At 42.2% G+C, this 26,715-nt stretch overlaps 2 protein-coding genes and 1 long non-coding RNA gene across 5 annotated transcripts; 1 reads left to right on the forward strand and 2 right to left on the reverse strand.

Annotated features, from left to right (window-relative positions):
* The first annotated feature begins 458 nt into the window (after positions 1-458).
* On the forward strand, positions 459-24,697 carry lgr6 (leucine-rich repeat containing G protein-coupled receptor 6). Of its 3 annotated transcripts, none has more exons than XM_085927731.1 (18): positions 459-944; positions 9,860-9,931; positions 13,534-13,605; positions 15,084-15,155; positions 18,046-18,261; positions 18,345-18,416; positions 19,133-19,201; positions 19,649-19,720; positions 19,813-19,884; positions 20,262-20,330; positions 20,797-20,868; positions 20,947-21,012; positions 21,102-21,173; positions 21,368-21,439; positions 21,545-21,670; positions 21,741-21,895; positions 22,038-22,118; positions 22,223-24,697. In XM_085927731.1, the coding sequence occupies exons 1-18, from the start codon at positions 745-747 to the stop codon at positions 23,443-23,445; spliced, it is 2,853 nt and encodes a 950-aa protein (XP_085783857.1). In that variant the 5' UTR covers positions 459-744; the 3' UTR covers positions 23,446-24,697. The 3 variants fall into 3 exon arrangements, with proteins under 3 accessions (XP_085783857.1, XP_085783876.1, XP_085783867.1); XM_085927750.1 differs by lacking the exon at positions 459-944 and adding an exon at positions 9,433-9,660; XM_085927741.1 differs by lacking the exon at positions 459-944 and adding an exon at positions 9,433-9,612 and having other exon boundaries at positions 9,730-9,931.
* LOC147062944 (uncharacterized) lies at positions 5,590-10,223 on the reverse strand. The gene is made up of 3 exons (XR_015067952.1): positions 9,977-10,223; positions 9,462-9,917; positions 5,590-9,014 (listed from the first exon to the last, which is right to left on the reverse strand). It is a non-coding gene; the product is annotated as an uncharacterized LOC147062944 (long non-coding RNA).
* ube2t (ubiquitin-conjugating enzyme E2T (putative)) lies at positions 24,304-26,682 on the reverse strand. Its single transcript, XM_085927833.1, has 7 exons — positions 26,545-26,682; positions 26,170-26,279; positions 25,784-25,853; positions 25,611-25,716; positions 25,432-25,530; positions 25,170-25,250; positions 24,304-24,962 (listed from the first exon to the last, which is right to left on the reverse strand). The coding sequence occupies exons 2-7, from the start codon at positions 26,276-26,278 to the stop codon at positions 24,849-24,851; spliced, it is 579 nt and encodes a 192-aa protein (XP_085783959.1). The 5' UTR covers position 26,279; positions 26,545-26,682; the 3' UTR covers positions 24,304-24,848.
* Between the last annotated feature and the right edge of the window lie 33 nt (positions 26,683-26,715).

Below are 26,715 nucleotides of genomic sequence, written 5' to 3' on the forward strand. Positions count from 1 at the left end.
CCAAGCATCCAGCAGCAGAAACCTGAGAAGGTGCGACTTACGAGACCTCGCATTCTGCTCGAGACGCACCAGTGTGAGAATTGCAATTTCCTCCAAACAGTCACACTCACATCCTTTTCATCTCACTTTTTTTTCCTACCCCAAAACCATCTTCATGCAAATTGTTTCCCCCTTTTCTTTTGCTAGAAATACTCTCTCGCCCCCCCTCTTGCACGTCCCCTTACCCAAACAGTCTTCACATTGAGCTTCGAAACAAAATAAAACAGGGCAAAGCGAGGGAGAAAGGGAGCGCAGAGGACTCAGCGGCCCCTCCCACCTCCTAGAGATGCTCCAGCCCATCCCTAAATTACCAGCCAATGAGAGGAGCTCATTCGCCGCTCGTGCGCTCCTTCTACAATAGGTAAGAAGTGGGAGGCAGAAAGACTTTCGGATATATTTACAAGAAAAGAGGACCATAGTGTGCATTTGTTTTTTTGGGGGGGGGGTGATACATGATGAGAAACTAGAGGGCATCTGGGAAGGACATCAAATTAGGACTTGAAGAGAGGAGGAAGATGCAAGTGCAGAGCTCCTGAAGAAATAAGTTTGTCTCAATCTTTGATTAGGATCCATCATTTAAAAAAAAAAAAAAAAATCAAATAAATAAAAATCCGAGGAAGAGCAAGGGAGCTTATTTTCTCCCCTCAGCTGCAAAGCAGAAGAAAGTGAGACAGGTGTAGAGGCAAGACAGGTGGAGGCTCCGACATGCTGCCCGTGCTTTTTCTTCTGTGTGCGCTCGACGGGGTCGGGGCTAACGACCGGATTGAGGACAGGCAGGGAGCGGCGACCTCCCAGTGCCCATCGGCGTGCCAGTGCGAACAAGACACCATCTTCATCACGGTGGACTGCTCCGAGTCGGGACTATCGTCTGTGCCGAGCGACATCAGCCCGCTCACCACTTACTTGTGAGTAACAAGGAAAAAAGCTTGGTCCCCTTCCTCTGATATCGAATGGCTTCATTTTCTTTTAAGGCAACATGTTTGACACACACAAAATGTCAGTGTGAGCAGGCAACACACCAGGGACAGCGACAATAGCAGTTTGTGGAGAAAAGTGTTGTACCCCTTAGAAAGAATGAATGGACCACTTCATTTGGTTTCTGTGTGTGATGGTTCATTTGCTGTGTAGACGTTTATGATGAGCTTATTTTTGCGGTACTAAATGGTGAGAGCGGGATGTGGCTCAGGAAGATCAATTTGGTGAGCTGCACCTGAACCTTGGATGTCACGAATCTATGAAGTCATCTAAATGTGCTCTATTGTGATTTATTATTTAGAGAGTAGAAAAGAAAGTGTCAGATTCATTCATTCAGACTAGAGGTGTTCCTCAAGGATTAACCTCGGGTACACTTCTTTTTTTACTAATGGACGTTTCTTGTCTTTTCTCACACTGTCCTGATCAATTATATGTTGACAATACAGTTATTTATTCTTCCGAGCCTTCTTTGTGACAAATGCAAGAATCTTTACAGCATGACTTTAACAATGTTCAGACTTGACCTTTTGAAAACAGATGGCTAACTAACGCATGCATAATACAAGCTGGGTTTGCTAAATTGGCTTGACCTTCAAATTAGCACTTTGATGTTGAATATGAATGAGACAAAACTGTCTTTTGTTTTCGTTCAAGAGATGACTGACTCGTTAAGCAAACTTTGTGGAAAAGTTCAGATTTGAAAAAGAAAAAAAAAAAACGCAACGGTCCAACATTGGTGGACCTGATGTGACTGTAACTGCAGGCAAAGTAGCCGCATCCCACCAGGAGTGTCAAATCCAGAGCAGAAACAATATACACCACGTGAACGACTTTCTTACAAGGCTGCCAAAACTTTCAAATTACTTTTCGACACGGGCCTCCGAGGACAGATTACAGGCATGTCTCGATAACTGATAGAGGTGACTGAAGTCAAATCCAGGAAACTGTGATGGAGCCGTTACTCACACCGGGGGGGGGGGGGATGTACAAGTTTTACAGTTTGGAATTCCAACGGGTAGGGAAAGATCAAAAGTTGATGTCATAAAAAAGGCAGGAAACAATGGATAACTCTCCATGAATGATGCCTGAGTCCACATCTGTGATACTCTCATCCAATTTCCACATTTCTTATGTTCACCGGGAATCCTCGGGGTCACATCTATCTCTGGGTTAAGCCCCGCCCACAAAGGCAAAGTCACCACCTGCGACTCCTTCTGTGCACTACTCTTCATTTCCTTCCACGGCCTGTAACAGATACATGAGAGTAAATTGTTCATTTCCCTTCATTACCTAACACTGGAACTGGACCAATTAGTGACTTTGAGGGGGTGATTTAGAGCAAGATAAATAAACGCCCCGACCAACCGCACACGCCCACACACACAGTCGCACCGACGCACGTTTACGAGCACGGCGCGATACGAAAGTGATGACATCGTACACATACTTTCTCCCCCGACTACAAAAAGATGACATGAACGACAAGTGAGCTCAGTGTAAAAGTTGGGATCAGCCTCCCGGGCACGGCGTGCAGGTTTGCAGGTCACAGGGATTTGATTTGGGAACGGTCCACATTACAAACCTGATCCACATGAGGTTGTGAAAGTGGATGACATCATCCGGCCGGCCGTGTCATGAGAGAGCGCTTCAAAGTGCGCCCGAATGGATTTGACGCCGGAGGCCGAGCGTTTTTATTTCCCCGGTGTTTATTTACACACTCGGCCGAGCTCTCGGTAAACAGGTAGACGCGCCGTTTAATTGTAATCGGTTGGGTATTTTATGATGCAGGTCGACTCCGTCGGCAGAGGTCAATTTGAACAGACCAAATTCATATCTGGGGGGCGATGTATGAAATGAGTTGTCATGTGAGACGTGAAAAAGTTTCTTTGATATGAGATGAGAAGGAGAAGAGCGCTTTGGGGTGTACTTGGAGACACACATCAGACATTCGTGCTTAGATGAAAAGGAAATAAGAAGAGGTTTGGGGGGGGGGGGGGGAGGGGGGAGCTCAAGATGTCACTTCACTAAGGTCTGTCCGCAAAAAAAAAATAGAATGTTTTCCCCATGAAGTGACGACGTCGGAGGCTGGAATCGAGCAGTGATTAGGTGATGCTTTTTTTTTTTTTTTGCCGGTGGTGAACTTCTAATGGAAAGTGCAGCTCGTACAGTACCAGACAGATGAAAACCATCGTGTGTGTGGGTGCGTACACGCAAGCAAGCGTATGGGAAGACCACCCAGACTGCAGAGGGAGGGAATTATGCTTTCCAGCCAGCTGAAATGAAGCAGGACTAGAAAATGAACAGGAGGATCAAGAGAGAGAGGTGAAAATTTGAAAGCACCCAAAGAGTGTCATTTATATACCCATGACCCCCCCCCTCCCCCTCCCACCCTCCGTGTTGTGGCAGTAAATAAAACTGTCGTGTGCGTGTCATTTCGTTATTATCTTGATGGAATGATTCCTATCGTGAGTGACCGGGGTCACATGTCTGAGACAGACAGGGAAAAAAAAAAAAAAAAAATGGAGACACAGAGCGGAGCCACCGAAGCGAATGGGGGTGAATTGTTTGAGGTAGAACACTTGAAAACCAGGAGCAGCCTTTGTGTGGTGTGTTTTTTTGGATGGATTTCTGTTTCACTATCAAGCCCAGCATCAGTATCCTTGGCTCCAGACAATTGCGTATGGTTGCCTTCACCCAAATACCATCTTTTCTTTACAAGACGTATGGATGGACTTTAACAGATTAAAGCAGGTGCAAACATGTGTAGGGTTGCGTTGGTTGTTTTTTTTTTACAGCAGTGCTTCTTAACTCGGACACGCCTGAATGTGGTGTAAATTCGTGACGACGCATATCTCGCAATAGCAGAAGTCACACTGATTTGCAGGTATGTCATTTGACTTCATGCATTGTGTTGGTTTTGTTCCTCGAACAAGGTGATGTTCTTATTGTGCACCGATAAAAAACGCCGATGTCTTGATTATTTTTTATTTTTTCCCCACCAAAAGAGGGGTTCGGTGAATGTGCATATGGAACTGGTGGGGTTCGGTACCTTCGACAATGTTAAGAACCACAGTTTTAGAGTTTAAAAAAAAAAAAAAAAGGCATCAACTCTTTCGGAATACTCGCCAATTTGAATAGTGCGCACAGAGGTTACATTGACAGCGAGCCTACGATCAGATAAGAGAGGATAATGCAACTCTGATTTCAAAAAGAACCGACGGGATGGGGGGAGGTGGGGTAAGAAAACGCCATCACAAAGAAAAGGAAGTCATGTTATCTTCCCCTCTTGTTCCTTTTGTTTCTTCCTTCCTGTAAAAGCAGAAGGATCTGCCAAACGTGTTGAGAGTAATTCCTCATCTCTCTCTCTCTCTCCTCTAGAGAACATGACAAGCACTTCCGTCGGATCGAAAATTGATACTTGCGCCTGAGGGGTGTCGGAAAGGAGTGGGCAGTTAGTGTTCCGGCTTGTGGTTTCCTGGCATCAACCTGGGAAGCTCTTAAATGTCTCTCGGGGACAGACGGCAGGTAGACGCACAATGGATACAATAATGTTTCTCCGGGGGGGGGAAACGGAGAAGAGACAGTAGCCTCAGTGTGCTTTGTGGAAAAAACTCATCTCAATGTAAATTGAACTTTCAAGTCATTGTATGGATTTTTTTTTTTTTGGGACAATCAGCCGGAACAGTTTTAAATGAGCTGCTATTCTTTTTCTTGATGTTGGGCACATGCTTGCAGCTATATTTTAGGTCAGGGGTGTCAAACTCAATTTTGTCGCGGGCCATATCGTAGTTTCCTTCCGAGGGCCGTTAATCTAAATAAATGTGTATATGCAGTAACAAACTAGTTTTGAAATCAGAGACTAGTCAAAACTGTTCAAAAATGGTCATAAAAAATTGTTCTCTCTATTTCTAATGTGAAGATGATTTGTAATTTTAGTATTGACACAATTTTGTCTTTGCGGGCCACATAAAATGATGTGGCAGGCCGTATCTGGCCCCCGGGCCTTATGTTTGAAAGCTGTGCTTTAAGTGGATACAAGTGTAGCCAGAGAGTGACTCCTCCGTGTATGTTTAGAGGCAATGTGGCGTGACGTAAGTATGATATGGAGGCTTGGAATGTGAGGATGAGGGGTGCCTCTGACTGAGAGAATTCATGGCCCAGATTCCAATTCTGCCCCTTTCTTGGCCTGGGAATGTTTGCGCGTGTGAGTCCTTGCATGAATATCGTTGTCGCTTTTCCACTGACAGAGATGCCATTGTGCTTTACAGCATTGCAAAAAAAAAAAAAAAAAAAAAGGATATCTAACAAATACACCTGCCACTTTGGATGATTTTCACGCTGGATAGCTCATCTCATGAATTTTAAAACACGCATCCAATGAAAAAGAACAAATCATCTCAAGGCTGAGTTGATATGGTAGAAATTGGACAAGCACGTGTGTTTTCCATCAGCTGGGAATTGTGCCACTGTGATGGGATTTACATGTCAAAGAAGAAGGAAGAAAAACTCAAACGGGGTGTACTTTACATGCACGGCACAGGGCCAAAGTAAATGGCTTCAAAATGACAGCGGCCCGCATGTCTTCATTAGCAGCCTTTGGGTTAAGATTTCCTTTCCTTCTCCATGTTATCTGCAGACACTCTTTTGTACGTTATACGGAGCAGAGAAGCGCATCTGGGAGGAGCCGTGGATTATTTCAAACTAGATCTCGCGTCCTCCTGTTTCTGCCATTCAACCCAATGAAGCCATAAAGACAAAGTGACCCCAGGAATCTGCATTTGGTATCATCTTCCGGGATCTTTGCACGATAAAAACTGTCATTGCTAAATATTAGCTTTGAAAGCAAAAAAAAAAAAAAATATTAATGAGCTTTACAAGGTACAGCTTTTATTTATTTATTTTTATTTATTTTTATTTATTTATTAAAAAAAATAGGATAATAAACTACAAAGAATCTGCATCGTATCATCTTCCGGGACCTTTGCACAATAAAAACTGTCACCACTAAATATTAGCTTCGAAAGCAAAAAAAAAAAAAAATTTAAATTGACGGCCATTTGTTGGCTTTTATTTATAAATACACAAAAACATGGGATCATAAACTACGAAGGCTCTTTTGGCCAGCTCACAACAGCTGCCTGTCCGTCCCCGTCCACATCTCGGATGTATGTCACACTGTTCCGACACTTCCTGTTCCATTAGCGAAGTGCTTGACCTTTCACCCCTCTCCCCTCCGTCTTATGTGTGGGAGGACAAGAAGCGGACATAAAAGCGTGTATGTGCCCCCGCGCGCACTCTACCAGTCTATGAAGACTTCCCACAGGGCACAAACGGGTTTCCCATGACATGACCCCCAAACTGAAGAGCCGCTTTCTCCACCCGGACATCCGGCTGTCACAAAACCACAATCCCTCCTTTCTGCCTTATCTGGTCTTTTTCTCTTCCTCCCTATCCGGTTATCCCTGTGGACATTCTTGTCCAGGTGAAAAGATTTTCCTCACCCTTCTGCTCTTTGTGACGCTTGAATGAGAGACAGAAGAGAAGGGCCACCGATAAAGAGAGTTGCTTTTGACACAATGGGCAAAAGCGCTCCCCTCCCAGGAAGTCCAGAAGAGAAAGAACTGAAAGCCAAAGTTGTTTGTTTGGATTATTATTTTTTTTTAAATAAAAAGCAAACAGAGACCTCACCTTAAACCATTTAGGCTCCATTGAAGGTAGGATCAAAGATCCTCTTTCATTGTGGCTCAAAGCGCTAAGCGGACTAGCTAAAGGTGACGAAAGACTTTACTGTCATAGTGACGGTAAAAAAAAAAAAAAAAAGCCCAGGCGTGGCCCAAAGTAGCGTAAATCCTTCCCTGGTTGTTGTTTTCCACATGTTCTTTGCAAATCTCACTTTGCCTGAACACGGCGGGAAGGGATAATACATTTTGCTGGGATGTTGGCAAATAAAGAAGACAAATCTGACAGGGGCTTTTGGAACAGGTTATACTGTCAAAGTTATGAAGACAAGATTCTTCCCAAAGGCAATGTGCATATTTGTATCAATGCCAACGACATTGACAATTCTTAACTGGTTGAAATTTTGCAGAGCTATTCATTTTGCAAGACTGGACCGACCACGATGACTTGATATTGGCTTGGAAATGAAGTAAACCCATTTATTTATTTTTTTTTAACCTACAGTGCCATCTAGACGAGTCAAGAAATACAACCGGTTCATGAAGCATACGCGAAGCTTCGTTTTTCTATCACGACGTTGAACCGATGGGATGAGTCTACGCTCGCGGCTACAACAAATTTGAATCCTGTGATATCATCGACTCAATTTCTCACCAGGGTGGTCTGGAATGACGTCTTTCCAAAAATGCCGCGGTGGTTTCCGATTATCGTGACCTCACGGCGGCGCGGTTGTGTTTCGTAAGCTTGCGGCCGGTTGTTTTGTCACGCTAAATCATCGCGCTTGTCAAGGTAGGCCACCAGCTCCAAATGATCCAGAAAAGAGCTATAGGGCACATTCACACTCGTACACAGAAGGGGCCTTTGATCGTAAAGCCGATAAAAAAAAAAAAAAGGAAATATGACGAATCACGCTATTGTAACGAGCGCTCGATGTAACTCCACGCTCCGGTTGAAATTTGAAGCAGAGATTGGAAGCTAGAGTGGCACGGGGATAAAAGAACACAAGGCCCACGGCCATGAATAGAAATCTCAGCCCCTTAAGAAAAACACCTTGACATGGTTACCCAATAAATCATTTCATCATCAGAAGAGATGGAGACATTAGATGGCCGCCATTCATTCAACAGTCGCTGTCTCGTGGTCTTGAGGGCATCCGTCAGCATTTGTTGGAGATCTCAAAGGCTGATATTTCCTGTGTGCAAGTTGAAAGATGTATGATCCCCTTAAGCAAAGCAGATGCCATGGTTTTATAAATGGATCATTTTCCGATAAGGAAAGGTTAACACTGGTTAGCGCGCGCCGCCTCGCGACTTCCATTCCGATAACGGACGAATGACTAAATTGTAGATGCTGTCCCATACATAAAATGAGAAGAGAGGAAAGCTCAATTGCAGAAAATGGAAGCTCTCGCTTTCTCATTTCATTTAGCCAATGCACATGTGGTAGTCATCAATCATAATTATCATGGTTTAAAAAAGCCACAGCTGTTATTTGATTTTAAAAACAAGCCATAGCGCCGTGCCTTCCAACGATACGTCAAGTTGTCAGCGGAGGCCTTGGCCTGCGCTCGGAGAAATGGCGTCCCGAGCGAGCGAGCGAGCGAGACAAAGTGAGCCATGCTCGCTCAACCTTTCCCCCATGACTCACCGTTGTGTCTTTTATCTTGAAACATTTTACCCCAATCGCGAGGAGATAATCTTTTGGTGAAGCTGAGTGAAGTCTTTTGGATTTTGTGCGTATCACAAATATTACATCATCTTTTTTTTTTTTTTGCTAGGGCTGTCAAAAACAATCCGCGGCATGCTCTAAAAATATAAATCGAATTAAAAAATTGTTGATAAGACCACAGAAGGAGAGAAACACTTGCGGCGTGCGGTTTTTGGCCGTGATGGAGCTCGGCCGCCTCCAGCTGGGAGCCATTGAAACCATTTCAACTTTTGGAACCCGATTGAATTTGATGGCATTTTCTATCCGGATCGTTTCACCTTTAACTGTTTTCATCATCAGTTAGTTTCAGGGCCTGTTGTCGACTCATGATAGATGAAAAGCACTCGGGATGGAATTTGTAATCCGCCATTATTATTATTATTTTTTTTTATTTGCTACCTTTTCTGGCGCAATGTAAGTCTATGATGCCATTCCAGTGATCTACAAACTCATTGAAATATCAGAAGGGAACACAAATAACAAGTTGTGTGGTATTTGTTCTAATTAGCGTAAATGGAAGATAAATGGCCTACCTTGTCGAGAAACAGTTCGTTTTCTTCTTAAGGACTGCCCTTGACTGACACCTCGAGGAGCTCTGTTCTGCCCTTTGACCCCTGCGGAGTTCATAAGGAATGTATTAAATGTCAGCAGGGCTATAAAAAGGCGATTTAATGACCCAAAAAAATATGACAGTGCTGAGTGTGGAACAAACTGCTTCACATTTGCCCATTTTTCCTTTGACAAGATGGCACGAAGCTGTCAGAACCGTTTTTTTTTTTTCGGGCCATGGAATGTTTTTTTCCAAAGATCATACCAATGGATCAATTCTTTCAAGCCAACTTTGGCTGACTCAACAAACAAACAGCTAGCGCGGTCGTGAGTCAAAGCTCCCGACTTTTGACGGGCTTTTCGGGGGGTGGGGGGGGCAGTTTACACTCGCTCGCCTGGTGGTCTGGCCTCATGAGCGATGGTTAGTATCACGGACACAAAGAAACACGTCTCAAGTCTGTTGACTATAAAGGCACAAAAAAAAAAAAAAAAAAAAAAAGAATAGCCATGACCTAAGCGCATTCCGTATGGGCTTTGTCAAAAAAAGGCCCGACGTGACCGAGGTTAGATGTGTTTTCTGATCTTGTCGCTGTCCAATTCCAAACCACAGCGAGTCGAAAGATGACGGAATGATACAATCTCTCGTGGGGGATGAGCGAGCAGGTCAGATCAGAGAAAAGTCAGAGTGAGACATCTGGCAAAGAGGAAAAGGTTGAAATTAGTTACAAAGTTTCACTGAACATTTCCCTTCCCGTCCGTCTGTTTGACTCCCTCATCTAGATGATTGATCGCCGTATGAAATGCGGCCCGTCGACATATCGTTTACGCGGGCTGACGATCTTCAAAGACCTTCGATAAGGTAGCTCGTTGCTTGATTGATACTTTCATTCTGTCGTTTCTCTCTCCTCAGGGATCTAAGCATGAATAACATCAGCGAGATCGAGCCCAGAGCCTTCCACCGACTGCACCTGTTAACTGAACTGTAAGTACGCAATCCTGTTTTAATAACACAACTCACAACTCATACGTGACAAGGAAGTCCAAAGCCCGAGCTGGGTTTGATCTGCGCTGGTTTGGGTGACAGCGATTGATGACTACGGTCCGCCTCTTGGCAAGTGAGAAAGTGCTTGCGGCAAAGATTTTACGGAATGAACCTAATATTTATTTCCAGTGATTGTTTTGTGCCTTTAGCGGTAAGCAGGTTCGGTACACGCCATAAAAAAAATCTCCTGCTGTCTTTCTGTCTTGCTAGCTGCAGGCATGCACGAGACAAAAAAATGTTTCGCAATAGCTACTGAGAAGAACATTTTACTATCAGGTGAATATGGCAACATGAACAAGTTTTTATTGCCAGAACACAAACAAGCACAATTGAAATTGCTGTCCTTCACTAGCTGACAAATTTGGTTCATAAGAATTTTTGGGTTTTTTCCCCCTTACATACTCCAAGGTGGAATGTAAAATGGTCAAGAAGCGGAAAGTCTCACTAAAAAAAAAAACTCCTGTCATCACATGAATACCCCATGGGGATGATGAAGGTACAAGTTTTCTTGCTGGATTTTTCCAAGCCAAGAATGAAGAAGTCACTTTAATGACCCAATTGCAAAATGATTGTTGGACACCACCATTTTTTTTGTTTGTTTTAAAATAGTATTTTCTTCAAAATAATCTTGATAGAAAGAAAAAAAAGTGGACAGATGGGCCATTATCAATATATACGGCAAAGAAAAAGCAAGCTAATGTGTGTGTGTGTGTGTATTATTAGGGACGAAGACCAGAAAGGGGCGGGGCTAAACATGCAGCGACTGGTAGCGCCATCAAATTGTTTGATGTTTGGCTTTACATCTTTAGGTTCCCACACCTCCATTCCAATTCAAGTTACTATTATTCAATATTATTGCATGTTACTTCTTTTTTTTTTCAATGTTTTGTGGGAATGCAAACATACAATGCAGTTCCTTAAGGGCCTTCTTAAAACGATTATATTGCTTTTTACCTTGGTTAATGTGCTTCCCTCTTTTGTGCACCTTATTCTTCTGATATTTAATGACATTTTAATGATGTAATAGTTCAAGCAAAAGCATGACTTTGATTCTCTTGTCGTTTCAATGTTAGTGTTGGCTGGCCTAGAGCAAATTCTTTACAATTTGAAGTCTGACCCATCCCACATTCCTCTCATTAGGACATAATTCAAAGTTATTTTAGGGAAACAAATTAATGAGCTTTTACTTCAAAGAGCTGTCAGTCAAACATTGGCATTAAAGACTTGAATACAAACCAAAAAATTACCAGTTGATCCATTATCCACTGTTGTCTCTTATGTTTATTCTAAGAATCACTTCAGGTTGAACCACTCAAATTTTTAAGTCAACTTTTTATCTGTGCAGCTCCAGAGCCAACAAATGTCCAAATCATCCTGAAGTCAAATTAAACACAAAGAAAAAAAGAAAAAAACATCTGGGGCAACACTTTGACAAGCGCAAGACGCTTTTAATTTGAATGAAGTTGATTTAGAATGATTCTGAAAGCCAAAGTGCGGAACTTATATATCCAACGTATATACACAGGCTGATGTCATGGAAACTTCGAGTGTTTTGCTGGATGTCTTTCAAGAGCATCGTAACATATTTTTTACTATCCATCTTCACTTTTGATATGATAATCCATTTCTCAAATAAAGTATCCAATGAATACTTTGCTATGATGCAGCGGCGAGGAAAGTCTGAGATAGATAATGGCGATAATGGCGACGGAGAGCCTTTTGTATACGTGCAATGCATCTGTGGTTGATCTTTTACTTCAACAGGAAGACGCCCGAGGGCCTATACAGAAAACAGGCTTAGATCTACTTTATGGGGCCTTAAGAAGGTCAATAGAAATGGTTTCGTCCAGTAAAAAGTGGATATTTAAATTGTCCCTCATGGGCATCTTGAGCAATAGCAATAAATAAAAACAAAACTGAAACAGCTGCTATGTTTTACTGCTTTTGACAGGCAACAGAGTAACTTGGGGGGGAGAAAATTTAAAAAAAAAATCCAGTTTCTACTCGGTGATTTGTGTCTCTATTTGTGTTGATAAACACACACTTGAAGAGTGTGAGATTTGGCAGGTTGCATGCAGTTAGTCTGCCTGACACATATTTGACAGGAGTATCAGATGTCAGCGAGAATTTGCACACAACCCTCGTTTGTTACCATCTGGGTGATAGCGGTGAAGCCGCTTTGGAAGAGCTGCCGTTTTTTTTAATCGCTCACCAATTTGCACCCAAAAAAACCAAAAGCCCGCTCGCGAAGATGCCGCTGTGCAACATGTAACGTATGTTTAACAAAAGTGGGTGGTCTCAAACTGTGAAGCGGCCAATCTGTGTTTAAACTGCGCTCGCAGTTTCTGACCTTGAGAGTTACACCACTGGACTCGGCGATATTTATTTGGACATCTTATACACACTCACAAATGACCATTAGGTGGTTTGTTTGATAAACAAGTTGATTGGATTGCTTGTATGAATGCGTGTGGTTTTTCTTTCTTTTGCTATCCTCAAGGCTCCTTAGAAATGAGCCCAATTTAAATCAAGGACATGGAAAATAGCGCGAGCTGTCACTCGACACACGAAAAGGAGACGCGCACGCGCGCACACGTTTCGTTTCATCACTTACTGAGTTTGATTCAAATCAGACTCGCTCTGGCCCGCGACATCCTTTTTTTGGGGCTCGGAAAGCAAATCATGTGTCCACTTCATGATTCTTCCAAATTCTCTTCATTTTTACCAACACTGTCATATTACACCTTTTTTGTTACTGTTACTGTATTTTCTGGACTATAAGGCGCACCTTCAATGAATAGCCCATTTTAAAACGTTCTCCTTAAATAAGGCACACCGGACTATAAGGCGCACCATTATTGCATCATGTCAGATTTTGAATCCAAATCAAATCATTCTCCATTTTATCTTTTTTATTTCAGCTTCAGACGCAACAAATTACTTTATCATCGCAAAATAATGATCCATAGTTTTTTGATTCATGATTCATAGTTTTCAGCGGGCCACTTCTGATTGATTTTATGACACAATGCTTCGGGCCAGTTTTAAATTTAGGAATTTGGGCCATATATAAGGCGCACCGGACTATAAGGCGCACTATTGGGTTTTTAGGTGCACCTTATAGTCTGGAAAATACAGTCATTAAATTTAAAAATAGCTGAACAAATGATTTGTTTCATTTGGATTTCGAAGCTATTTAAGCATATTTTTGGGGGGGTATATTTGATCATACATTTATACAAGTTCTCACTTGGAAGTCATAACGGCTCTCGGCGACAAAAACTACTTTTGACACCTTTGGCTTAAGATTTCAAGCGTGTGCGACCACATTGAAGCAAATCCCAGATTATTTACATACTGCCCCAACATTCACCCTAAAGCCTTGCGATGAAGTCATGGCAGCACTTGATCCCTTCAGCCAAAAGTAACGAACGTAGCAAACGGCAACATTTTCTTAAGAGACTCGTAAACTTTGATGTATTGTCTGTATATGCCTGTTCTTAAATTTTCTCTCATTTTGTGATCTCTGTTTTGGCCTCTAGGCGAATCTCTGGCAATCGGCTGAGGTATATTTCAGGCCACGCTCTCCAGGGTCTGCGCAACCTGAAAGTTTTGTGAGTAATTTCTTCCTTTCCACACCAGTTTTATGACTTCTGACTTCTTGCCATACTGCTTGGCGGCTGCATCAAGGATTTCGGGCATTTGCTTGACTGCTACACACAGATCATTAAACGTACCATCACGATGTCATGAATTCCTAAATTTTTTTTTTTTTTTTTTTTTTTTTTTTTTTTTTTTAGAACTCACACCTTCACAGGTGCACTGAGGAAAAATCACGCCACCCACTGTGATTACGAAATAACAGCGAAGCGGCCACCAAACTATTTCTAAGTACTACAAGCAGTAAATTAGAAAAACGTGCACAGCAGCTATAAAAATATACAATAGAGCCAGAATTGGGAGGGCAAAAGATAATAAAACGAGTTTTTTTTTTTTAGTGGGTGTTGGAGAAGGCGAATCTCTGGAAATTAGCTGAGGTATATGTCAGGCCAGGGTGTTCACAACCTTCAAAGTTCGGAGAGTCATTTTATAGTTTCGGGCTTCTTGGTTGGTGAACGGTGGGCTCGTTCTGTTGGATAGTGTACTGTAAGTGGTACAGTAAACCATGATTAAATTTTAAATGTCACTTCCATAAAGTTAAAGACGTACCACCCAGCGTGATTCCAACAAGTGACCGAGAAGTCATCAGCAAACTATTTTTGTGCCCTCTTTTAATACGACAAGTCGTTAATTACATAAACATGCGCAGCAAGCTATTAAAATAAAAAATGTGTCAGGGTATATTGGCATCGACATCTCGATGTGGGAGCAAGAAAAATGTATTAAGGTGGGCTTGGTGCGTCTGGTCAGTCTCAATGTACGGCTAGTCGTTAGCTCGCAGCTAACGCGAGTCACGCTGTGCACATTGTGAGTCTAAATTTTAGCATCCCGGCCAGCGAAATATGATCCTGCTTGTTGGAGACGATATTTAACATTTTACCACTGTTATGAGCTGCTTTTAAAAATGTAAAAATAAAAACTGTCAGCATCCCGGCCAGCGAAATATGATCTAGCTTGTTGGAGACTATATTTAACATTTTATTGCTGTTATGAGCTGCTTTTAAAAATGTAAAAATCAAAAAAAAAAAAATGTGGATTCCAACCAAAAGTGTGAAGAGGAATATTCCAGTCTTTTTTACTGGGTTTTTTTTTTGGGGGGGGGGATTCTCATTACATCTTTTATTTGGTATTGGAGGTGCCCCTTTGTGGTAGCTGAGATAATGAATTAATTTTGCAATACCACGAAAGTTTGGCTTTCAAGTCCGAGCCAAAGTAACCTATACCAAAAAGAGAAACAGAGAGCAGGAGAGGAAATAGAGTGTTCCAATTGCTTGCCCCCCATTTCCTCTGAGAATGACATCAACAGCCCACCCAAGGAGCTTCTTCTCCTTTCCTCTACCTTCACTGACCTTTTCCTATTTGGGTCAGATTCCAATCACCGTGGAATTATTTTGTGCCCTCATGTTTTGTTCCTTTTCATATTTTTTTTCAGGATGCTACAGAACAACCACATTGAAAAACTTCCCAATGATGCTCCGTGGGACCTACCAAACTTGCTTTCACTGTGAGTCCCCCACACACACACACACACACACACACACACACAGTCAATAAAAAAAATGTTACAATCCCCACCCACGCATATCTCAGCTATATATTAGCAGTGACACGTTGCAGACTGTATTCTAATCCGGGCTCAAGTGCATCGACTAGAGAGCTGTCTGCGTAAAGGCACTGGAAGGTAGCATCTGGAAACCATGAGGGAAACAGCAGACACTGCAGGCCAGGGAGAACATCTCCAATGAGCTGTGAAACAAGCTCATTTTCCATTAATTCCCGCACTCTTCCTCTTCCACTCTTCTGGCACCACCCGCACTGGATCTCCTGGCTAATGAGTGTTTGGTGACTTAATTGTCTCATCCGTACATATGTCAGCGAGGGGTGAGCGCATGTGGATCCCATCTGTAATTCTTCAACCTTACCTGTCCATCTTAATATTAAACCACAGACAAACTCCACCTGCTTGCTTTCCATATGCTGAGACCCAGAGAGAAAAACCTTTTGAATATATATATATTTTTTTTTACACCACATAATTCTTAGGGGTGGAAAAAGAACAGTAGAATGATTTTTTTTTTTTTTTAATACGTCTTTTTGAGAGAAGATCGAGACTGGGTTATGGCAAACATAGGTATCAAACTCAAGGCTCGGGGACGAGATACGGCCCGCCGCATCATTTTATGTGGCCCGCAAAGACAAATTTTGCATTGATTTTGTGTCATTATTAAAATTCCAAATTGTCTTCACTTTTCAAAAAAAAAACCATATTGCTTGCAAATTTTAATTACCATTACATTTAAAATATTTGAACAGTTTTTACTAGTCTCTGATTTCAAAACTAGTTATTCATCAGTTTGTTTTGTAGCCTATACTGTATATAGAAGACGTTAGAAACCTCTCTGAGGGGAAACTATGACTACAATGCAGCCCACGACAAAAAAAAAGAGCTTGGCCTAGAACTAACACAGTGGCATGTATGGCTTCAGAACTACGGAACAAAAAAATCAACAACAACAACAACAGAGGACAAAAATGAGTTGCTGGATCTAGGGAGGATAATAAATAACATATCACAAGTCGACATTCACCTGCTTATGCAGTATGAGGGTGTCGAAAGTCAATTCCGTGTGTGTGGTCTTTGAACTCCCCTTAAGAGTCCCAAAAACAGGCCTACACAATGAGCCCCCTGCTACCTTGTCATTATAATAATGAAAAGGACAGCAAAGAAAGATGAAGGTGAAAGCAAAGCTTGCCGGCGCCTCTCGCTGACGAGAAACACGCGATTAAGTCGAAAGAAAGAAAAAAAAAAAATGGCATCACAGCATGGAACGCTTTCATCCAAAACAAATGATCATTTGATCTCCAACAAGAATTATCTTGTCTCCAGATAACTATAAACACTAGGGAAACCAAGTCCTCACATGTCAAAGGAAGTTGAAATTAAAAAAGGAAGATCATGACAAGATTGTGCTCATCAGTAGGCACCGCTGAATAGATTTGTTCTGGAGAATTCAGACTGATAAATCGGCACAACTCCTGGATTGTGTAAGAGAATGTTCTCCTTCACTTTCCCATAACCATACTTCAGACTTTGATGTAATAGACAGGAAATAGCTGCTGCTTTATTGCTCGCTGTGAAACATTCCGAGTTCTGACGAGACCTTTCGGAGACCTGGCGTGTCCGCACCGAGGAACAATTATTTTGCCCTGGAGAGTAGTCCAGAAAGTTGGAAGGTCTTCCGCAGCTTTCATCTGGCGATTTGGGTCAAGGACAAACACGGTCCGCACGTGATGTCGAGGAGCGATGTTAAATAGATATTAAAAATAACTTTCTTAGGAAGTAGACAGTGAAAATGTCTTGATGGGAGCGTCTGCCGGGATATACACTTGGCTCTCCAGATGGAAAATGAACCTGGGGAGCAAAGCCCAGAGTTGAGAGTTTTAGCTCAGATTTCACTTTGATCTTTCTGTTTGTTTGGTGACGAGGCACAGAGAAAGAAGTTTAGAAAATGACCAAGTTCTTGGGAGGTAGACATGTAACAAGATGGGGGTTTCCAAAAAAAAAAAAAAGGACAAAGACAAATTCAATTAAAAATTAAATGTGACTGGCTAAAGGTAGAATAGAAAGAGGACGTGGCCTTGGATTATTATCTCGGCCTAAAGTAGACCAGCGACCATCCTGATTAATATTATGTTTGTGGAATGAGTTTGGCGGCAAAATTCATCTGTTGGTATCCACCTCAGTGGACGGCCATTTTGCCACTTGCTGTCAGCTGAAAATGACATCACAGCTGCCAGGTCACAACCAATCACGGCTCAGCTGCAGAAAACTGGTGAGCTGTGATTGGTTGTGACCTGATCAACTGTGATGTCATTTTCAGTCACGAGCAAGAGGCAAAATGGCCGCCCTCTGAAATGAATCAAAACAGGCAAAGTTTACCTGTTGAATTGATATTCCAAAAACAAAAGATTGATCAAAAGACTGTGTTTCGACGAGTTGAGCTTCGGGGAACATTACGAAATCAAATTTGAGGCTTGATTTACCCTTTGATTTTCTGTGACAGAGGGATTAATAATCAGCCAGTAGCAACTCTACAGGCCTGTACAGGTAAAGTTCAATATGGATGAACCATAATTACTTAATAATAGAATGAAATAGAAGTCATTACATTCCTGGAAGGTAAAGTTCAATATGGTTTATTGCAGAGGATGAACCATAATTACTTGATAATAGAATAAAATAGAAGTCATTACATTCCTGGAAGGTAAAGTTTAATATGGTTTACTGCAGAGGATTAACCATAATGACTTGATCATCGAATAAAATAGAAGTCATTACATTCCAGGAACTACCAGTTTTCAATCTCCACAAGATTGATGTTGTAACCCTACAGGCGTCTGGACGCCAACCTCCTGTCTGAAGTTCCCGCTGGTGCATTTCGAGGAGTGCGCTCTCTCAGACACCTATGGCTGGATGACAATTCCCTGACAGAAATCCCAGTAACGGCCTTGGATGCTCTACCGTCCCTTCAGGCCATGACCCTGGCCCTCAACCAGATCAGGCATATTCCAGATGATGCATTTGCCAACCTCTCAGCACTTGTCGTTCTGTAAGTCCAGAATGAATTACTACGTGATTATAAATGCCATTTGTAAAAAGAGACCCGACAACAATTTTGCCCATTGCCCTTAGGCATCTCCATAACAACCGAATCCAGATGATGGGAATGAGATGTTTCCAAGGTTTACATAGTCTGGAGACTCTGTGAGTATCTTCATATATTCAAAGAGAAGACAAATGCTTGAACAAGTTTAAAACTGTAGCTAACCCGCTTGTGACGCTTCCCCCAAATTAATCCCAAGATAATTACATATGAGTAGGTATCAAAACAAATCATTAAGTGTCTACAGCAATAAAAATGCTCGGGAAAAAAAAAAAAAAAAAAAGATAAACGCTCTAAAGTACACCCTGAGATCCATTTACTGTAATTTCCTTGTGTGTCTTGTAATAATGTCTCATGAGATACTTCTAATAGGTTGTTGTTGGAATAAAGATTGCTATTTTATTAGCTTAGAGATGAGTTGAGTCAACATTTTCCTCAATACAAATGGCAAGGCAGAATCAGTTTAGAAGTGTGCTATCATTAGAGATCGAAAAATACGTTTTGCACATTCGGCCCAGCCCCCCCACCTCACCCTGCCTTCCTGCCACCTGCATGTGAGAAATGTCAGTGATAGCAACAGTTGTTATGGTTCAGCGTTTCCTGGGAAACTAATGAGAGTCAGACCCCAAATAATAAAGTAAGTGCCGCAAAGGTCGAAGGTCAAATACAAAACTTCAAAAACCCCCCTTTAGCCTTTCGGAGAACAAATGACATGTACTGTATAAGGTTGGAATTGTGCGCTTAAATTTCAACTTTGGAGCTTTTTTTTAATCATTGATGTAACCGTGACAACATGATGTTTATCTATCTTTCATAGGGATTTAAATTACAATGAACTCCAGGAGTTCCCCGTGGCCATCAGGACACTGAGTAAGCTTCAGGAGCTGTGCGTACACACGTACACACACACACACACACACACACACAAAATAACACCTGCCCAACATGACTATCATGGCTGAGTTATCCCCACTAATCCTGTTAAGTGAATTTAATGTGGCATTCGGATACAATCTCTCTCGCCCAAAGCAGGTGCTGGCTGCAACTCCGCACACACACACACGCGCACACACACACACACACACACTCACACTATGTGTTTACTGAAATTCAGCAGATGTTCCACAGCGCACACATGTGTCACAGACACATTCAGCATACGTGTTCATGTTCAAATCTCTTGTATCCCAAAATGTTTTTCAGCTGTGCAACCAAAAGGCAGGTGCTGCATGACTTTGCTTCTCTCACACAAAACACACTGTCCAAAGACAAACCAGTGCCATATTAATAGACTGCCCTAACTCTAAATTGCACACTGACTTTCATTTTGCAGGGGCTTCCATAACAACAATATCAAAGCCATCCCCGAGAGGGCCTTTGTGGGAAACCCTCACCTCCAAACCATGTGAGAGCTTTACGCTTTTGTGACACTTCAAAACGAAAAGGCCATTTTAAGCCCAATTTATTCCAACAACCGTTTTTTTGTTTTTTTTGCAGCCATTTTTACGAGAACCCTATCCAGTTTGTGGGAAAATCCGCTTTCCAGTTCTTACCAAAGCTGCACACACTGTAAGTATGCGGTCAGTCCAAAAAAAAAAAAAGCGTTCCAGTGAGTTCACCCAAACGCTATTTAAATCATGCTAGGTCCCGAGCAGCAAGAGCGGACATGTGTAATGGCCTACTGAATGATGTTGTGTTAGCATATTGCTGCGCTGTGTCCTGATGTGGTAAAGAGAGTGTGTGTTGTAAGAACATGTTAAATGGTGTGACTGATGATGTCTAGCGTGGCAGCCAAAAACTGCCTGTATTGATGTTGGATGAAAAGTGGGATCGTTCGTTGAAACGAGCTGTTAGACACAGTCTGGTGGACAAACATATGTGTGCATGAGTGAGAGTGAGCACTTTTCAAAGACGAAAGCTTTCCCCCCCCCCCCCTTTCGCTGCAGTTCCCTGAATGGAGCCACCCTAATTCAAAACTTTCCTGACCTGAAAGGAACAACCAGCCTGGAAGTTTTGTGAGTGTCTCCCTTTGACAATTACTGTACTTATAAAAAAAAACAGACGAGACGAGAAATTGGTCAGATTTTTAACCCAAATTATTTTATAATACATCTGATAACTAATATTGGCACAATCGGCAAATTTGAAATATTAGCAACAGCATTTCCTGGTTTTCGAAGATGACTTCAGATAACAGAATTTGTCCATTTTTTGAGGTACTATTGGATTCAGGATAAAGTTCAATGATGACTCAATTAGCAAATTGGGACGGAAGCCCCACTACAGACAAAGAACTGAAAATAGCAGCTCGTTGTTGGAGAAATGCTAATAATAACCTAGACCAAAAATAATCGACAAAGTAATCGAAAATAATCGTTAGCCGCAGCTCTAAAATTGATTGTAAAAGCGGTGATCTGACTCATAGCTGATCAATATTGGAATATTGTTTGTTTGAGAGGATTTATTTTTTCCTCACTCTAGAACACTGACTCAGGCGGGTCTCTCCACTCTCCCTTTGGATCTATGTGAACAGCTGCCTCGTCTCAGAGTGTTGTGAGTATACATCAAAAACACAAAAGGGGGAGGGGCTTCACATACACAATCATACACTAAAATGATTCATCGCTGTAGGGAGCTGTCGTACAACCAAATCGATCGCCTGCCAAGCTTTTACCACTGCTCTGCAATACAAGAAATGTGAGTGATCGATACCGCAATGGATATTCACAAAAAATAGATTATATTTCAAAATATTTCACTTGGATGGTTTGCAAATCTCCCAACAGAGGGCTTCAGCATAACCAAATCACCAGGTTAGAATCCAGTACCTTCCAGCAACTCGCCTCGCTCAAAACACTGTAAGTATATATTCTTTAAAATTTCATATTGGGTTGAATTTGGAATTGGATCTAGATCGAGTAGATCCAGTCAGGCAATTAATTGAAAGCTTCAAAGGCTTTTCAATGAGAAAACGACGTAGTCGTATGCAGCTCTACTGACATCTATTGGTCACAGACATTGAAAACAAAATTCCGTTGGTTTTTTTTGTCAGGGATTTGAGCTGGAACAAGATCGACTGGATTCATGAAGATGCCTTCGCCTCTTTACATTCTTTAGTAAAATTGTAAGTGACTCCAATCTTTTTTTTTCCTTATTAGATATTTGCTAGTATGGATTTCCAACGTGCTGTTTGCAATCCCTTGTTTCTTGGTTTCTTTCCTCTTCCTAGGGACCTGAGTGAAAACAGACTTAGCTCAGTGCCATCTACAGGACTGGCAGGTCTCACCCATCTTAAGCTCAGAGGAAACATCAAATTATACGATGCCTTCAGCCCCGATCACTTCCCTCGTATGAGGTAACGTCCATAACCCCGAACGAACTGTTGGGCTGATTCCGAGTCATTTGAACTCGGTTGTGCGTTCCAGGGTGATCGAGATGCCGTATGCCTACCAGTGCTGCGTCTACGGTTCTTGCGATAGCTACAAGACCATCGGCCAGTGGGACACTGACCAAAGCAACACTGACGATGACCTTCACAAGAGAACCGCCGCCATGTATCCGCACCAACCAGACACGCAATGTAAGGAAGTCAATAATTCGCCGATACAAAACATTTTTAATTCATTCACCGGCAGCCCAGTTAAATGGAATCTTTGACGTCTATATTCGTCGATGGGAGTGAATGAGTTCATAATTCTAATTGTTGATCCCGATGATTCCAGATGATCCTGACCTAGAGGAATTCCAGCTAGAAATAGAGGAGTCCAAACTTCAGGCCAGTGTCCAGTGCACTCCCACACCAGGTTTGAATTTGGATCAATTGGAGAACACATCCGTTAACCTCTGCTCTGCCAGCTGTGTTTGAGTGATTGATAGATTTTGATCTTTTTTTTTTTTGCTGCGCCAGGTCCTTTCCGTCCCTGCGACTCTCTGATGGGAAGCTGGTTGGTTCGTGTGGGCTTATGGACCATCTCCCTGGTGTCTCTGCTGGGGAACTCGCTGCTGCTCCTTTCGCTCTTCAACTCGCCCTGCTCCCTGTCGCCGCTAAGATTCACGGTGGCCTGCATGGGCGCCGCTAATCTGCTGACGGGTGTTTGTACAAGCACCTTAGCTCTCGTCGACGCTTTAACGATGGGAGACTTTAGTCAACACGGCGCCCCTTGGCAAGGAGGCCTCGGATGTCAGGTGACGGGATGGGCCTGGGTGCTAGCTTCCGAGGCGAGCGTGTTGCTACTGACGCTGGCGGCTGTTCAATGCGGCGCGAGCGTGACATGCGCCCGCAGCTACGGGAAAGCCCCGTCGCTGAGAAGCGTGCGTATATTCGCGTTTCTATGTCTGACTCTCTCACTCATCCTGGCTTGTTTCCCCTCGTTTGGAATCGGGGAGTACGGATCCTCGCCGTTCTGTCTACCGACACCTTTACCGCCTTCTGCCTCTCAGCGAACGTCGTGGTTGATCTTTCCCTTAGCGCTGATCATGACGAACACCCTGTGCCTGCTCGTAGTAACTTGTTCGTACATCCGACTGTACTGGGAATTACTTCGAGGGGAATGCGAGGGCCTGTGGGACTGCGCTATGATCAAACACGTGGCCTGGTTGATATTCACAAACGGCCTCCTTTATGTACCGGTAGCTTTCTTCTCCATCTGCTCGCTCCTGGGGCTCTTATCTCTCGGAGAGGAGGTGCTCAAATCCATCATTTTGCTTCTTCAACCTCTACCCGCCTGCCTAAATCCACTACTATTCCTCCTTTTTACCCGACACCACTCCCAGTATTTTTTCTGGTATCGCCCAAAAGCGCCTCTTCAACTTCGCCGCGACCGTACCGTCGACTCGCTGGTTTCCGTGGAAACAGAAAAGAGCTCCTGTTCCGAAACGTCCACGCAGCTTTCTCTCGCTGATATCGACAGCCTGTGCGGCGGGGACCCGATTCGTTTGTCCCAGTGCTCCTCTACCTCCTCGGTTCCTCTAATCTCTTGCCAGACACCTGCTGTCAGAGCTAAAGAGCGACTGAAAGAACAAGGCGGCCTCGACGACAGAGCGTGTCTGAAGACTTTGAATCGAGACATACGCAACAACTGCCCGATGCATCGCTCAACCATAACGGACTCTGTTGCTCCAAATCCATAAATGACCTGACCAAGGGGTCTGAGAAGCTGGGCATTACGGACATTGGCAGGTCATCATGAACAGTGGCAGTCAAACTAATCCTGGGCCCAAGTCGACAAAGAACCGCTCAATGATACCGCACGGAACAAATGACTATTATTGAGAACCAGTCGAGTGCCTCTAAAAAGGGAAAGTTCCCGCCGCAATAAGGAATCAAAATGCCATTATACAAACAAAAAGGACGATTTTAGAACCTATTCAGTGGACTGCATCGGTCACAGATTTTCCTATCTTTGACAGAGATCTTGTAAAAGCTCAAATTGATCCACTGAAAGTAAAACACCTTGGAGAACTTGGGGCTGGACTTTAAATATACCAAGAACAGAGTTTGATGTATAAATATTCGATCAAAATGTGATTTTTCACGTGTGGCTTCAAAGTTACACATTGCTTGGTTACGATTCACTATTTGTGTCTGTTCCTACTTTCTGTTGACTGTCAGGTCATTAACCAGAGTAAGCCAACAAATAAGTAAGAAATTCTTATCATTCATATTGTTCTGTCTTAAACATCAATGGAAAATTTGATTGCGATTATCTGGAGACTTAAGGGTAGAGCAACAGCGTGTACAGTTTATGTCATGTAACTACCTCCGAATTAGGATGTTATTGACTAGGAATGCAAAGATAGCGACAGTTAGCGCTAGCTTAACTGTAAGCTCTAGAAGCTACGACGACTAATTGCGAAATGCTCTAGGGGACAACTGTAACAAACTTGCATGGGGTAAATTTATTTTGATATTTATATATGAAACAACATTTAAGCTAAATTGAACTTGAATGTTTTGTTATCTTTAGTCATGCCTTTTATTTCATGTTACATTTTACCCCAACCAGGGTGTCATTTCGAACATTTCACGCTATGTATCTTGTCTCGCACAGGAATTGTCCATATTATTTATGAGTATTAAACACTTTGCATATCGATCTCAACACCCAATATAAAGTCAGACATAAACAGGACAAATGTTGCGACTGTCTAAGGTCTCGCCTAATTTTTGTTTGTACTTGGTCTGCAAAAAGTGATATCAGTGCATTCCTAGTATCGACTAACTAGCGTTTTTCAATGTTTCTTTTTTCCCATGATAAAACACCAAATATATTCAATATTTTAAGAGTCCCGTTTGTTTAAAACATTGATGCTATATAGGTTGTACATACTATTGTATACAAGTTATGTCTGAATAAAACGATCCTTTGATTCTGTACAGCAATGACTGACTCTGCCTTCACTACTATTTAACACAGTTAACGATAAGTCATCTTTATTAAAACACATACGTCATATAAATATGTATATACATCTCAAATGACAAAAAGAACAATTCAATCCATACAAATATTCGGAAAGGTGTGCGAAAGAAACTATACGACTGTTCTCTTTGCCATTTCGTCCTGCTCCGCACCAGAAGACGCTCTTTTGCGTGATGGTGCATTCTGATTTGCTACCTTGTCTTTGTTCCTGCATTCCAAGATTCCCTAAACACATACAGATATAAAGTAAGCTACTTTCTAACTTCTTCTTACCAACTAAATATTCCAAATGAAACGTAGACGTCTAATAAATGTATACATGGTGATATCTTTTTTTTAAACACCGTGAATCTTTCCTATTTCTTCTGAGGAGTGGCCTGAGAAAATACTCATTTTGATTCACCATTTAAAAAACTGGATGAAAAGACTCACCATCTTCTGAATAGCATGTTCCTCTGTCCATTTCCTGGCCTTCTGTATAAATAGTTGCTTGTTGTATCGGAACTCCGACGCCTGCATTCCAACACACGTAAAGCCGTGCTCCACTGTGCACTATTTACTATTAAACGACTCGATCGTGCAATTTGAAAAATCCAAATGCTTGAAAGTAGATGAACGGACCACAAATGTCGACATCAGAATATGTAAATACAATGCGTAGCAGCAGAATGACACCACATGAAATACAACTCACTATGTCAGCCATAAGAGGGTCATCTGGATTTGGTTCAGACATCAGAAGTTGGATGGAGGTGAGAAGTGTGGAGAGATTTAAGGAAGGCCTCCAGGCTCCCTGATTAAACATAGTAAAACATATTATAATCCACACAACCAAGAAGAAAGTGAATTAATCAAACACCAATGTGTTGGAACCTTTGGCGGGAGTTTGAGAGCGTCATAACAGATCCGTCCTGCAGTGTCAATGTTTGGGTGGTAGATGGGAGTCAAGAATCGCATTTTGGGGGGCTCAAATGGGTATCTACAAAAGAAATGAAGTTGTCAACAACAGTGGGAAGCAGTTGAAATGTTTCAATCTCCCACGTTACCTCTCTGGGATTTTGATTTCCAGGGTAAACACTCCGCCTTCATACGGAGTTCCGGAGCCACCAACTATCTCTTTGTAAAGGGAAAAAACACTTTAAACTTGAGGGATGCAAATGCTTCTTTCATATATAGGCGATTTTAATTCACAATAACGACATACAACAATAATAATGTCCGTAATTCTTCCAAAGATATAATTTATTTTGAAATGACACTATAAATATCTTTAAAAAAAAATAAGGAATGCATCCACTAGTGCTACTTTATTAGTGATCACCCCAATTTGTTGTTCAGTCTCTTGCCAGCTGTTCAAAAAACGTGACTGATGGACTTTCTATTAAAAAAAAAAAAAAGTGGATTCTTTCCAGATTAAAACCAAGTTGCTTACGTGCTTGCAAATCGTCAATGCGTTCTTCAGTCTGCCAGCATGTGACCCCGGGAGGTGGCTCGGTGGTCAACATGTCAAGTTCTCTCTTCAAACGGGAGGCTCTCTGCATTCTGTTCGACAAATTGAATGCTCATTGACATGAAATGTGGATTCCCTTCAAGGCTCCAAATGTACTTTATCTCTGAATATCATACGCAATATATGACAACTTTTCTTCCGCAAACACCAAATTTATGTGCAGCTATAGACCAACCGCTTGTATACTTTAACTAGCTAGCGAAACTTGCTAATGACGTGACCGAAGTCACACTAATTTGTTATCCGCCACAAATAAGGAGATTGGGAATAAAACTCGATGCGACCATAAATTATTACTTTGATCTCTCCTTTTTCCCCGATTCTTTGTCTCTTTATGACGATCGTATGACGAAGACAAACGCTGCTGTTTGTATTTCCCACAAAAAATGACGTCAGCGCGGTACTTCTTCGGTTTCTTATTGGGGGGAATAGTTGCCAACTAGATGAACAGGAGCGCCATCTTCTGGT

Source organism: Syngnathus leptorhynchus, chromosome 1 (genome assembly GCF_054491065.1).
Source record: "Syngnathus leptorhynchus isolate UIUO chromosome 1, UIUO_Slep, whole genome shotgun sequence".
NCBI classification, from domain to species: domain Eukaryota; kingdom Metazoa; phylum Chordata; class Actinopteri; order Syngnathiformes; family Syngnathidae; genus Syngnathus; species Syngnathus leptorhynchus.